Here is a 14,865-nt window from a genome sequence, read left to right on the forward strand (position 1 = left end):
AGAATGTGATCATCTCATCTTAAGATTGGTGATACCTAGTGAAGGGAACTCAAGACTGTGATTCCAGTTCTGCAATTAAAAATGGCTCTGATAAGGGGGGAAAAAAAGGAGCAAGCCTGCAAAAAATGTCTCTTCTGACAAGTTTGACTCTTAAAAGACTGGAAATAAATAGAGTGTGCATAGCAAATGAATATAAGAAATGGTAAAATCTTTAACACCCCCCCAATTAGCTGATGATTTCTTAAAAGGAAAAAAAAAAAGCTAAAGTCAATAAAAAAGGGTTTTATAAACTACGTGTAGAGCCAAATGTAAGGAAAGGGTTGAAGAATGACAAAAAGAATGTAAGACTTAGCTTCTTTAAAAATTTTCTTTTACCATCTTTTTTTTAATCAAGAATAATCTTCAGTCTAGAAAGTTAAGTGGGGGATGAGGGGGAAAAGCAAGAAGGAAATGAAGCCCATCACAGGTACAAATATTTTCAAAGAACAACTAAGTCTCCAGACCTGGACAAAAGCCATCCTGAGAGACTTGGCAGGTGGTAAATGGAGCAAGGCAAAAAGACTAGACTGGAAATGAAATTCCTATTTTAAAAAAAGAAAAGGGTAGATTAGACAGCTACAGGTTGATAAATAATGTTGATTCCAAGTAAGATTAGACTGAATTAGTTAAAAGGCAATTTGTAATATTAGAAATGGTGATCTTTATAAGTAAACATGGATTCACTAGGAAAGACATTGCAAACTAAATCCAGTTCCTTTTTCAGATGGGATAATGAGAATGGGAGGGCAAAGAAATGGACTGATTGGTTCACCTAGATTTCAGAAAAACATAAATAGCTAATGGTAGTCAAGCAGTGGAGAAGGATTAGAGAGACCACTTAGGTATTGTGTTATGCGTTCAGTGGACTGATACTCACCTTAAGGCAGGATTAGAGTCACTTGATATAGGGTTTTGCCCTTGCCCTCTGCTGTTTGTTATTTTTATCAAAAAAGGTATAGAATGATTTTGAATTTATCAATGCCATTAATTGAGTCAAAACAGTCAATTGTGCAATGCGATAGAATTAGAGTGCAAATATTTTTAAACAGATAGGAATGACAGCTTCGATCTAAGGCACAGTTTAATAAATACCAGACCTTATTCCTGTCTCAAGGAGCAGAAGCATACACTCTGTGTGAGAAATAAAGGTGCTGCTCAGTTTTCAATTATAGTTTATCATGAAAGAAATGGTAAATGGCAGCTTGCACAGAGAGCTATTATAAATATCATTGCTAAACTTCAGAGACATGCTGCAAAGAAGGCATTACTCCAATCTGAGGTGAGGAAACTGATGCTAAGAAGTCAAATAACTTGTCACAGTTCTCACAAGGAAAGTGAAGAAGCTGAGAATCAAATTATATTTGTTTGGTCCCCAAATTCATGCTCTTTCCAAGACCATGCACTGATTCAACATCTAAGTTCATATGGGAGCTGGAATTATCTCATTTATTTCTAACTCCCATATGTGCTATGATGCATTTTCTTTAACATTATCATAATTCTTGGTGTTACTTCAAAATGACCCTTCCTTTTATAAAGTGAAGAAAAGTTATCTTTTGATAAGTGTGTCACTCAATTAGGTTAAAAAAAATTAACCTCCAACATCCAAATCTTTCCAATGTGGTCTAGAACAGAGGTTGGCAAACTACAGTCTATAAGCCAAATCCAGCCCGCCTCCTGTTATTATTTGGCCCACGAGCTAAGAATGGTACTTATATTTTTAAATGGGTTAAAAAAATCAAAAGAATACTTCATGACACATAAAAACTATATGAAATTCAAATTTCAGTGTCCATAAATAAAATTTTATTGGAACACAGCCATACTCATTCATTTACATATTGTCTATGGCTGCTTTCATGCTACAAAGGCAGAGTTGAACAGTTGTGACAGAGACCATATGTGGTGCTCTCACTGCTTTACACTGTTCAACACACTACAAATCTCAGTGATGCAGTTATAATTTGACAGCATTTCAAGTGCCACACATACTGTCATACATTTTATTATTTTTTATTACTAATGAATATTAATCATGTAAAAAAAAAGTAAAGTGAACTTTGAGTGTTGTGCTTCTAAGGCACAGTTGAACGTGGATTATTTTGTTATACAGTTATATGGCAAAGCATCATGTTTATTATGCAATGACACTTCAGCTGTGTTAAAAGAATACAATTTATTTTCACATTACCAGACTAAGCACTCATCACAATATCCCCAACTCACAGAAAAGCAACAGTAAGAACAACTAGAAAACTTTAAAACAGAATATCTCATCACAATAGAATTTATTCAAACACACAAAAAAATGAGAATGAGGGTGCAAGCCACTTACTTTCCAAGTGGCTCATTTGTTAGCCGAGCAAAGAATGCTCTGTATTGATGGTGAGTTAAAGTTAATTGTGTTTGACTGCAGCAGCTAAAATGTGTGTCCAGAGGAGAAAAACATGTTGTAGGCCACTAGCTTTTTAGCAAGGACAGTTGCTTGAAGACATCAATTGCCAACTAAAAGACAAGGCAAAATGATTTGGCTTTTGATGAGTCAACAGATGTTACCAATACTGCCAGCTATTGATTACTAGGGAAGTCAATACTGAGTTTGAAGTGCCTCAAGAAGTACCCTCTGTGAATAGTCTCCATGGAACAACTATAAGAAAGAATATTTTTAAAGAACTTGAGAAAACATCCGTGCTAATTAAAGTAGAATCTGCTAAGATGTGAAGTAACTTAATGGTGGTAAACACATGTGGAGCAGAAAAAGGTTTACTGGGCAAATTTACAAAGCTTGTGAAAATGTAAAATGTTTAAAGTCAATGTTTATGCTTTATATTATTCATCAGCAGGTATTTTGTGGGAACTATTTGAATATCATGTTAATGAACTAGTAAAGTCAATGGTGAATTTCATTCACTCTTGCAGTCTTAACTATCATTACTTCCATTTTTTTTAGAAACAGAAACTGAATATCCTGACTTGCCCAACTAAACAGCAGTTTGATAGAAGTAATAAAGTTTTATTGAAATTTTTTGAGCTCAGGACCAAAAGTGAATTTTTTTCTGAATGAGTATCACCCTCACCTATTATTAACGAACACTGAATGGATTTGAAAATTAGCCTTTGCTGCAGATTTCATAATGTTTCTTAATAACTTCAACTTAAAAATTACAAGGCAGGGCTTCCCTGGTGGCGCGGTGGTTGGGAGTCCGCCTGCCGATGCAGGGGACGCGGGTTCGTGCCCCGGTCTGGGAAGATCCCGCATGCCGCGGAGCGGTTGGGCCCGTGAGCCATGGCCGTTGGGCCTGCGCGTCCGGAGCCTGTGCTCCGCAATGGGGAGAGGCCACAACAGTGAGAGGCCCACGTACAGCAAAAAAAAAAAAAAAAAAAAAAAAAAAAAAAAAATTACAAGGCAAAACATCACTTATATGTGAAATTTATACTGCAACAAAGTCATTTTGATGACAACTAATGCTGTTTAAATCACAAGTTATGTCAAGCTGCTTTATACACTTCCCATGCTGTCTAGTTAACACAAGCAGCAAGATATCCATTCCCACACAAATTTGCAGTGGATGTGTTTTCCAAACTCAACTGCAGTTCCAGCTACATTTTTGGATCTCAATCCAAGTGCACAGGAAATTTCCATATTACAAAATCCACTTAACTGTATAAATAAGGAGCATCCATCTAAACTTTAAAAGGAAGTAATTAATTTGCAGTGTAATGATAGGTCAAAGGCAAATATCAAGAGCAGAATCTAATGGAATTCTATAAACACCTTCCAAATGGTGAATATGCTCAATTAACATCCACACACTTGTGGACTGATAACAGTATTTGGTAGTATCTATCTGTATGAAGACATTTTCAGAGATGAAATACGTAAAATCTCATTACAAATCAGCATAACAGATGAACATTTGCAATCGATTTCAAACCCCAATTAAGTAAAATATTATCCTCTCAAAATAACTTAATTTTTACCATTAAACCTGTATTACAAAAATTTTGTACTCAAGTGTTCATATATATTTTTAATTTCATCAATAAAAAAGTAGTGGAGGGCCTCCCTGGTGGCGCAGTGGTTGAGAGTCCGCCTGCTGATGCAGGGGATACGGGTTCGTGCCCCGGTCTGGGAGGATCCCATATGCCGCGGAGCGGCTGGGCCCGTGAGCCATGGCCGCTGAGCCTGCGCATCCAGAGCCTGTGCTCCGCAACGGGAGAGGCCACAACAGTGAGAGGCCTGCGTACCGCAAAAAAAAAAAAAAAAAAAAAAAAAAAAAAAAGTAGTGGAAATTTGTTTTCTTTCTCATTACAGAAGTACATAAAAGCCTCAATTTTGCCTTTTGGCCCATAAATCCTAAACTTTACAAAAAAGTTTGCCAACCCCTCATCTAGAGCAGTGCATGAGTGTTCTTCAATTTGAGTAAAATCACAGTGTGGTAAACATTTCTGTGAACAACTGTTCTTTCTAAAACCATTTTCATATCCCAGCAGTATTACCTGATAATACTTCTATATGTAGTTCTTTCTTTGGTTACGATCCATGTATTCTTATGAAGTAAATTTCCTAAGAAAATAATATGTGGGTCTGTATTAGAGATGGTCAGAGAAGAAACTAGTTATCCCAAACATCAGCAAAGCTTTATAATTCAATTTATTTCTCTTCTAGAAGAAAGGTTAGCTTTTAACTCTACTAATCCAATTCTATCACAAAAACCTTTAAAACTAAACAAAAGCACATCAAATAGGGTACTTATGACCTCTGTTTTTACCTGAGTCCAAAACATTTTTCAAATGTATTCATTCACTATATTAGTGATTTCCAATAATATATTCACATTAATAAGTCTCAGTAATAACAATGTTTTCTAATTTAAAACAATTAAGTTTGCCTTTATACTCTATTTTGTTTTTCTCACCATGACTGCAGATATCTAGATTGCCTGCGCAGTATCCATTCACTCTCCTTCTGGTAACAATATCCTCATTTTCTTTTGGGGAACATCCCCTTCTACCTTATTTCTCAGTTCAGTGTGTCCTCTGAAGATGGGAGAACAACATTCCCTGGGTCACAGTAGTTGGCTCGAGGGTGGGCATGTGAACCAATGAAGGAATAAATGTCAGTCTTGGGATTTTGCTGGAACTGTTGAGAGAAACTGTTTTTTGTTTTGGCCGAGATTATGGCAGAAGTCTGAAGCTGCTGGGTGGTCACTTTACCATCACACATGAAGAATCTCCCTGACAATGAAAACAGCAGGGTAGGAAGCAAAACTGAGAGATACAGAGAAAAACAGACTCGTGAACTTTGCACCAGGATCAAGCATGCCTGAAGCTACTCCTATCACTGGACTTTCCAGTTAAATGTAATAATGTGCATGCCTATTGCTGAAGCCATGTTAAGCTTCTGTCACTTGCAAAAGCAAAGGGGGCTAATGCAACTATACAGTCATTCAGATTGAACCCTAATCTCAGGTCAGATATTTCTAGATAGGGCCTTTTAACCCATGCTTAACTTGGTATGTTTCATCTCCATATCTTATTCTTTCTGAATGGTGGTGCTTAATGGACACACATGGGCTTAGTGTGTGCTGCTTTGACTTATCTTACCTTTGGCATCTTTCAGTAAGCAGAGCACCATTTTGTAAAACCCCTTAAAGCACCTAGCACAATGATGAACTGTGAGATACTGTCACAGATACATGCTCTTCATCTGGAATGATATTAAAGTCATTCACTTAAAACTGGAGTTAATAATATTTCATTTCTGTGATCATAATATGACTTCATTTTTGAAAAGGAATGAAATGATTCAGCTTGTTTCCCTCGGTTTATTAGTGGCATTAGTTCTAATTAATTGCTCTATTAAGGAGTTCAGAGAAGTATAAAAAAATCTTTTTTAACTTTCATTAAAGAAAGCTTAGATACTTCCAGATATGCACTCTTTACAATAGGGTTCCAACAAAGCAAAACAAAATCAAAAAACACAAACGAATATTCCTTTAGCTCTGCTTTTCACATTTAGTAAATTAAATAAACTGAATTTTTAAAATTCCTGTCTTCAGTAAGTGGCATTATTTTACCCATATTAGAGGAAAGGGGAAAGAGCAAGTTTAAAAAAACTACCTTTATTTTTTATTTCTTTTTCAGTTACATACTTTTAAACAGGGATGTGTTTCATTATTCAGACATTCAGGCAATGTTGACTTCATTAGTGTTGACAGAAAAGAAGCATAAAAATGCAAAACATTGTTGGCTTAACCTGAACATACCTGCATTACCTATTATTGACCAGTTTGTGTTGCCAAAAGACTTATTCCTTGGCATTAAAATGGAGCACTTAAAAATATTGCTAAAAAGCAAATGTCTACACACTGGTCTTTGCAGCAAATAAGGGTATTTATAGTTTTAAAATATTTTAAGTCCATAATTGGATTAATATACACACCTTCTTATGTATAAGGAGTTCAGATCATATAAACACTGTACAGTCCAAAAACCCTACTGAGAATAAAACTAAACAGGCTTATGATAAGAAATACAGATATCGCATGTATTTACAAATATCATAGACACACAAATTTGGTCAAATACTGTAAAGAAAGAAGTGGTTTCACATTATAATGGCCAAAACATCCATCTACCTTGCTCAAAGCAAACAAAAATAAAAACTCAGTATGTAACTCCTGTAGTTTAAGACATCATGACAGTATACAAATAGATAAAATGGAAACTGTTGACCAAATTATACAACAAGTGTTTTCTAGGCTGAGTGTAGGTCTTTAAAATCAAGAACTTATAAAGATCATTTATAGATTCAGAGCAACAATGATAATGTCCTGATTTGCGGTATTCATATGGGTGCCTAATTCGTCAAAAACGATGCACTGAACTTTTGGCTAATAAGAAAAATAAATTACAAAGTACAGTTAAATTCCTGTAAATGCAATAATGTCAAAAATGTAGATTTATTTACTTTAATTACATATTTTAAATGTTACCTTGAGACAATAAAAATAAATAAGCATGCCCGGAGGCACACACTTAAAGACAACAAGAAGGGGCTGAGTGGAAGGAGTAAGCAACAAGTTCATAAATGAAAGGTGAATGTGAGATTTGAACAACATAATTATCTTTCTAGCCAGTCTTTTTGTCTTAACTCTCCTTGCAAATTCTGGCTAGTAGAATGTGACAAAAGTATACCTGTGTATTCATGGCTTAAAACAAAGCATACTTGAAAAGTGGAATGGGTTTCCTTTTTTTACAGAACCATTACTTTGTTCATATGCAGGCACTTCAAAAGACTATGGGGACAAAGCACCTGACCCATCCTCTCCAAAATAGTTTTCAATCATCAAAATTATGCTAAAAAGTAGGAAAATTCCAGAGAACCAGCAAAGTTGAATACAAGAGACTAATGTGCGCAGAGGGCAATAGAGTGACCCCGTTTTTATTGCTGAGGGTCTTTTTTTTAAATCAAAGGGCAAATAATTAATAAACAGACACCATTGTGTGGCACATCCAAAGTTTTCTGCTTAAGGAGAATGTAATCGTTCAGCAGCAGGTTTCAGTGGGATCTCCTTAGACTTCAGCCTCATATGATGTGGTGAGATTCACATTTATTCCTTCTCCTTAGTGTATTTTTCAAAAAACTCCAACATATATCATTTCTCAAAGTATTCATTTCTTGCTGTCTAACATACATTATTATCTGGAAGCATAAAGTTACATTATACAAATATTTTGCATTTTTAAAAAATAAGCGCTTTTGCCACTTCGACAACACTGTACTTCACATAGTGGTGCAACAAAAGCAGAGCTCATATTTACCACACTACTTGTGATTCATTTTACCACTACCATCTGCCAAACCCATAGAGCTTTTTCCTCAGTACCTCTGGGCAGTAACTGTACCATGATTTCACAGAGAGAATGTTAGTATGACTCATGAATAGCAGTACCGACAGTAGCAGTGAAATCAATGCAGATGTCACACAGATAATGATCTTCTCAAGGGATAACTTCTTTTAAATATTTGGGCAACTCTGTTTTCTCTGTTGCATTATCCACTGGGGAGAAAATTCCTCTTTGATTATTCTCTTACAGAAGTTATAAAAATCAGATTAGGTATATAACTGGTTGACATTTAAGATACTGTACTGCTTTCTACAACAGGAGGAGAGCTTCTGAAAAATGTTCTACAGAACTGTAATTCATCAATACCACCTCATTGGTCCATTCCATTCAATGATGGGCAAAGCACTCATGTTTTGACAAAACTTTAAAGCTTCCATAAAAGTTAAATTAGAAAAAAATACGAATGTAAGACAACCACAAAATGAAGTATGAAAGTATGACATTTTTGTTTCTAACAGTGAGTCCTTGAAAATATATGTGGTCACTACAGAGATGATTTTAATCACAAGACAGCAGATGAACATGTAAGTAACTCCCCATGATCTGTCTGTGTCCAGAGTCATTTGTGGCGCTGTATGGTTTTCCTTTTCCTTCGTTTGAAAAAACAGCAGCACCTGCAGATGGAGGGAAATACTCCTTTTATTATAAAAATACTAAAATGTTGCAAAGTAAGGCTGCATCTATCATATTAACTTAAATGTCATAGAAAGCCACGGGCTAGTGCAACATAAACAGTGAACATACCAATGAAGCATATATATTAGTGAAACGATGGCAGAGTTGTTACTATCATTTCATCAGTGTGCCTTTTTAGAATAGCAAGACATTCTATGCAACATTAAAAGGAGCCACTAAACTGAAAAGGCTCTGCACGAAGACTAACTAAAAAGCCATAAAGTTCTGAACCCCAACTGATCCATCACATTCTATTTTAGATACTAATTTCTGGCAATGGCATGCTGTTATATAAAGTTCATCTTATGTATTCTTTCCCTTTTTTCCTGGTATTCATATATGATTGTTGAAGCCATTGTTAGAAAAGCAATAATGAGCCTAATTTGGGGATTTTATTTTCACTAAGAATTAGCTTAGATTCCAAAACTAAAAAGATAAATCCCCAAAACACTCTTCAACAAACATTTTCCATCATATTTACGAAGTCGAAGAGAGAAAATACATTAAACAGAATAAGAATGCTAAGATTGGCACTTTTAATTCTTTAGAGGTTAAAGAAGGTCAAGCTTATCATAAGTTATTTTAATTAAGGTAAAAATATGCTTAATATTTAAAATAGCATAATCAAGGTGATTCAGTTTTGCAATTGAAAACTGATTCAGTTTTTGTAGTCTATTTAAGAAATATCTGGTTTTTACTCCTAGGTGGAAAAAACGTAGACATGATCCCTGAGAGAACTAGTTTTTCTCACAGTAAATTCTCCTAGTCATGAGAAGATGCAACACATGTAGAGCAATGCTGAGGTTGGTATGAACTGAAAGTTAAATGAAAATCACTGATCAGCAACTAACAAAACAAATACACACACATGTATATATATTCTAAAAGTCTAGCGTTCCTTCAAATAAAGTTCTGGCCATTTCCCCCTTCCATACCTAAAAGAAAGTCAATCTATCAGAATATCAAAGTATCACATATAGAGAGGCTCCTTTTTTTTTTTCCCCACTGAAGTCCTTACAAAGATGTTCCTTTAATTCTTACCAGCCCACCTTCAAAAACAATATTAACTCAACATTTTCAAGCTAAGCATAAAATAAAAGAGACCAAGGAGCTTCAGGTGTCCTATCCAGCAAAAGATCATGGAAGATGAAATAAAGGCTAGATATCATTATTTCTGTGAAATAAATGTAAACAAAAATCCACACTGTCTAGTTAAATTACATACTCTCTCCACTCACATTATCTTTAGTCAAAAATAATTTCAGACCATTTTTTGGGATTTATGCCATAATTATGAAATCACTATGGGGCATTCAAAACCAAATTACACAACTGCATTTTTAAATTGCATTCAAGTAGTACATAATGACTAGACCATGGAATGTGAATAATTCAAAACTGTATATATCAGCTGATAAAGATTCAACTAGAAATATGTGCCGTTATCAATCTTGACGGGTTTTACTCTTATTGAGGTAACTACCAGAAAGAATGGAAATAAATTACTCAATCAAGGGCCTTAAAAAGAGACACCACTGTAACAGAAGACTCTAGGCACAATATATTTTTCCTAGACTTAGAGAAGTAAGTCAAATTTTTCTGTTAGGTACCTAATACTTCCTCAAATCTGTTATGTATATTTTCTAAAATAAAAAAGCAAAACAAAAAACTACTAGGAGGGGGCTTCCCTGGTGGCGCAGTGGTTGGGAGTCCGCCTGCCGATGCAGGGGACACGGGTTCGTGCCCCGGTCTGGGAGGATCCCACGTGCCGCGGAGCGGTTGGGCCCGTGGGCCATGGCCGTTGAGCCTGCGCGTCCGGAGCCTGTGCTCCGCAATGGGAGAGGCCGCAACAGTGAGAGGCCCACGTACAGCAAAAAAAAAAAACAAAAAAAAAAACAACAAAAAAAAACTACTAGGAGATAAAATCATTATTCTAAAAGGAACCTTTCAATTAAAAACTTAGAAAAGAGTTAGAAAATGTCCATATTGTAAAAAACAAAATATTAAAAAATTGGTATTTAAAAGAAAGACCAAATAATTAGAAGATTAAATTTAAGAATATGGTCATATATCAATGGAATTTTATTGTTTAATATAAAGTTGTATTAACAATGTTCACTGTTCCTAAATAATGTCATTTGTCTTTTCAAATTCCAAAGTATATTCTTTTAAAAAGTTTTCTACTTAATAAAGTGTTGTAAGGTATATATAAGCCTTTTGGAATGGGGAATTGAATATCATAGATGTTTTGATGAACAAGTTCAAGTCTCAGCTTTACCACACTTGAATTAGCACTTCACTTTGTCTGATTTATTTTTTACCATTAATCTGCTTTCAGTTCTGAGAGTTGAGTGCTTCCTATTTCCTAGGTAATCTTTCCTTCCATTGTGTAAGTATTGTTGAATACAGAAAACTACTCCAAGCATTTATTTAAGATTAAATAAGATCTTCAAATGCATTATAATTGTAGAGAACTTTTAAAATCAAAAGCAATCTAAAAAAGACATCTATTTTTTAGAAATAAATCCCACTGAATAGAGTACACCCTTGAAATAGATTTGCCATTTGCCCAAGTAGAGCTGGCATGCTATTAAACTGACTACCACCAGAGGACAGCATTACTTTATGCAATATGAATGCATCCAAGTACAGAGAACAGAGATGCTCTCAAAATATGATATACTTACAGCAGTTAAGAAGGAAATTGATATTAACCGTGTGGCTGACTTCTTAAAAGTCATTATCAAAATAGCTGATTTATAGTCTTAGTGATTAATGAATTAGGTCTCATCTCAATTGCCCTGGGCACTCAGTCTAAAACAGTTTCTCGCATATGGCCACTCTGACACATGACCATGTTATTTTCCTCTCAGTACATAGTACTAATCTGAATTTATTTTATTTATTTACTTATTATCTACCTCCACATAGAATGTAAGTTTCCTAAGGTCTTGCTCACAGATACATCCCACAAATGGGCACAAAATTGGTACTCATTTAATACCTATTGAATTAATGAATGATTTGCCTCATAAATGCAACTAACTTCTAGAGTAAGAACCTGGTCAAAATTCTAAAGCATGTTCTAAAGCTAAAGTTCTTACCCTTGGGCCACAGATCCTAGTGAAACCTTACAAAATACAGATTTTAGTGCCCGTGGAAGCTTTTCTGGAGAGAGATGATTTGCACCAAATTCTTAAAGGACTCTGAATCACAAGAAGCACTGCTTTCTAGATCCAACTGCCAGGTCACCCTCCTGCGTCTCCATTTCAAATATGAGGCCTCGTCCTGGATGCAATAAGCTGACCACTGGAGATACTGAGTGGACACCATGTCATCAGTTCACACGACAGCAGGCAAATGCGTAAAAAGAAACCATGTAATTTTAACTTGGTACAGTTGGGGGGCAGGTGGTATCGGAAACAACAACTGCAAGTAACAGCACAGATTCTAGGAATCAGCACATAGAGAAGTTTTCACAGATGACGTGAGCAAGTTATTTTATCAATAAATTAAATTATCTGGTCTTAGAAAATAACTCACACCTTTACAATTTTCAAGGATATTTTCTCTCCTTGCTGCTCAGTGGCTACATTTTCTTATCCACTATTTCATACCTCATGTGGGGTCTCCTCAGATCTAGGCTACTGACAACTACCTTGGGGAAAGAATAAGCTGACCAGACATCTAAATCATGTTCTTGTCAATGATTCTCTTTTTCTTGGCTCTTTCTTGATTATTCCTTGTGTGGTTCCAGTGAGCCAATACGCCCTCACAAGTCAGGTTCATGCTTCTGACCTGATCATTTGGTGGCTAGCCTAGAAGCTTTGAAGCCACATCTCTAGTCTTAAATCATTTGGGAATAAATGTTAAGTTCTGCTTCTGATGAACATTAAGGCTGTTACTTGAAATACTGTTTAGGTAGGAAACAAGAAATCATGATGGGTCAATGTCCTAAACTCTGTAGAAAACATAGATGATAATAGCCAAGGTTTTCCTATTGACATCACACCACCATTTCCCATTATTGATTGCCCTTTTCTTCTTGGAGAATATGGCTTGTCTTCCTGGATTTATGTCATATACTTTCTTCTCAAAAGTCTACACAGAAACTGAAGCATGTTCCTCTGTCTGGATCTGAAGTTTTTGGGTTTTTTTTTCATTTAAAATAAAGTTTCTTCTTGATTTTACATTCTTTTTTTTTAACATTTTTACTGCAGTATAATTGCTTTCCAATGGTGTGTTAGTTTCTGCTTTATAACAAAGTGAATCAACTATACATATACATATATCCCCATATCTCCTCCCTCTTGCGTCTCCCTCCCACCCTCCCTATCCCACCCCACTAGGTGGTCACAAAGCACCGAGCTGATCTCCCTGCTTCTCACTAGCTATCTATTTTACATTTGGTAGTATATATAAGTCCATGCCAGTCTCTCACTTTGTCCCAGCTTACCCTTCCCCCTCCCCGTGTCCTCAAGTTCATTCTCCCATTCTCTACGTCTGCGTCTTTATTCCTGCCCTACCCCTAAGTTCTTCAGAACCATTTTCTTTACGATTCCACATATATGTGTTAGCATACAGTATTTGTTTTTCTCTTTCTGACTTACTTCACTCTGTATGACAGTCTCTAGGTCTATCCACCTCACTACAAATAACTCAATTTCGGTATTTTTTATGGCTGAGTAATAGTCCATTGTATATATGTGCCACATCTTCTTTATCCATTCATCTGTCGATGGACACTTAGGTTGCTTCCATGTCCTGGTTATTGTAAATAGAGCTGCAATGAACACTGTGGTACATGACTTTTTTTGAATTATGATTTTCTCAGGGTATATGCCCAGTAGTGGTATTGCTGGGTTGTATGGTAGTTCTATTTTTAGTTTTTTAAGGAACCTCCATGCTGTTCTCCATAGTGGCTGTATCAATTTACATTCCCACCAACAGTGCAAGAGGGCTCCCTTTTCTCCACACCCTCTCCAGCATTTATTGCTTGTAGATTTTTTGATGATGGCCATTCTGACTGTTGTAAGGTGATACCTCATTGTAGTTTTGATTTGCATTTCTCTAATGATTAGTGATGTTGAGCATCGTTTCATGTGCTTGTTGGCAATTGGTATATCTTCTTTGGAGAAATGTCTATTTAGATTTTCTGCCCATTTTTGGATTGGGTTGTTTGTTTTTTTGATGTTGAGCCGCATGAGCTGCTTGTAAATTTTGGAGATTAATCCTTTGTCAGTTGCTTCATTTGCAAATATTTTCTCCCATTCTGAGGGTTGTCTTTTCGTCTTGTTTATGGTTTCCTTTGCTGTGCAAAAGTTTTTAAGTTTCATTAGATCGCATTTTTAAATTTTTGTTTTTATTTCCATTTCTCTAGGAGGTGGGTCAAAAAGGATCTTGCTGTGATTTATGTCATAGGGTGTTCTGCCTATGTTTTCCTCTAAGAGTTTGATAGTGTCTGGCCTTATATTTAGGTCTTTAATCCATTTTGAGTTTATTTTTGTGTATGGTGTTAGGGAGTGTTCTAATTTCATTCTTTTACATGTAGCTGTCCAGTTTTCCCAGCACCACTTATTGAAGAGGCTGTCTTTTCTCCATTGTACATCCTTGCCTCCTTTATCAAAAATAAGGTGACCATATGTGTGTGGGTTTATTGGATCTGAAGTTCTTAGCTGTCCCTACAATGACTCACTGGCTCATCCTCCGGTTGAGGGACTGTTGGTACCTGCCAGACCCCACCCACTTAGGACTCCAGAACCTAGCCTCTCCTTGTCTGGTTGATGAGTATACAGAAAATATCCTTCATGACATCTGAACTTTAGTGCACTGACAAAGGATTTTTCCCCTTAAAACTTGAAGTGTAATTTCATTTCTCTAGGTCTCTCGATTATAAAAATGAGAAACTGTTTGGTTAGGCTAGTAAGTTTAGATCAGAGAGCAAGACCATGTAACTACTCTAACTAAGAACTTGCAGACCCATCCTCACCTTCAATTTCTTCCTCTCCATCCATGTGCAATTAGTTCTTCAAGTCTGAAATGACTTTTAAAATCTCCCCACCCTCTCATGCTGGCTTAGTTTATAACTTCTTGCCTCCACCACAGCCAAGAGCCTTTTAACTGACTTCTAGCGTAAGACCTTCCTCTCTCCAATCTGCCATCCAAACTTCCCCCATCATAATATGGCCATGCCCTTTTCCTCTTAAATCTCAGCAATGGTTCTCCACTGTCTGAGGC

The 14,865-nt window shown here is 36.0% G+C and overlaps 1 protein-coding gene across 6 annotated transcripts in view; it reads right to left on the reverse strand.

The window, feature by feature from the left end:
- Positions 1–8,512: 8,512 nt before the first annotated feature.
- Positions 8,513–14,865, reverse strand: part of CSNK1G3 (casein kinase 1 gamma 3) — a gene marked incomplete at both ends in the record, with an annotated part of 88,882 nt that continues 82,529 nt past the window's right edge. For all 6 annotated transcript variants that reach the window (XM_079703422.1, XM_079703420.1, XM_079703419.1 and 3 more), the window contains one exon: positions 8,513–8,567. In XM_079703422.1, the coding sequence (XP_079559548.1) occupies positions 8,513–8,567 (55 nt within the window). The remainder of the gene's footprint in view (positions 8,568–14,865) is intronic.

This window comes from Hyperoodon ampullatus (assembly GCF_949752795.1).
Source record: "Hyperoodon ampullatus genome assembly, chromosome: 4".
Classification (NCBI taxonomy): Eukaryota; Metazoa; Chordata; class Mammalia; order Artiodactyla; family Ziphiidae; genus Hyperoodon; species Hyperoodon ampullatus.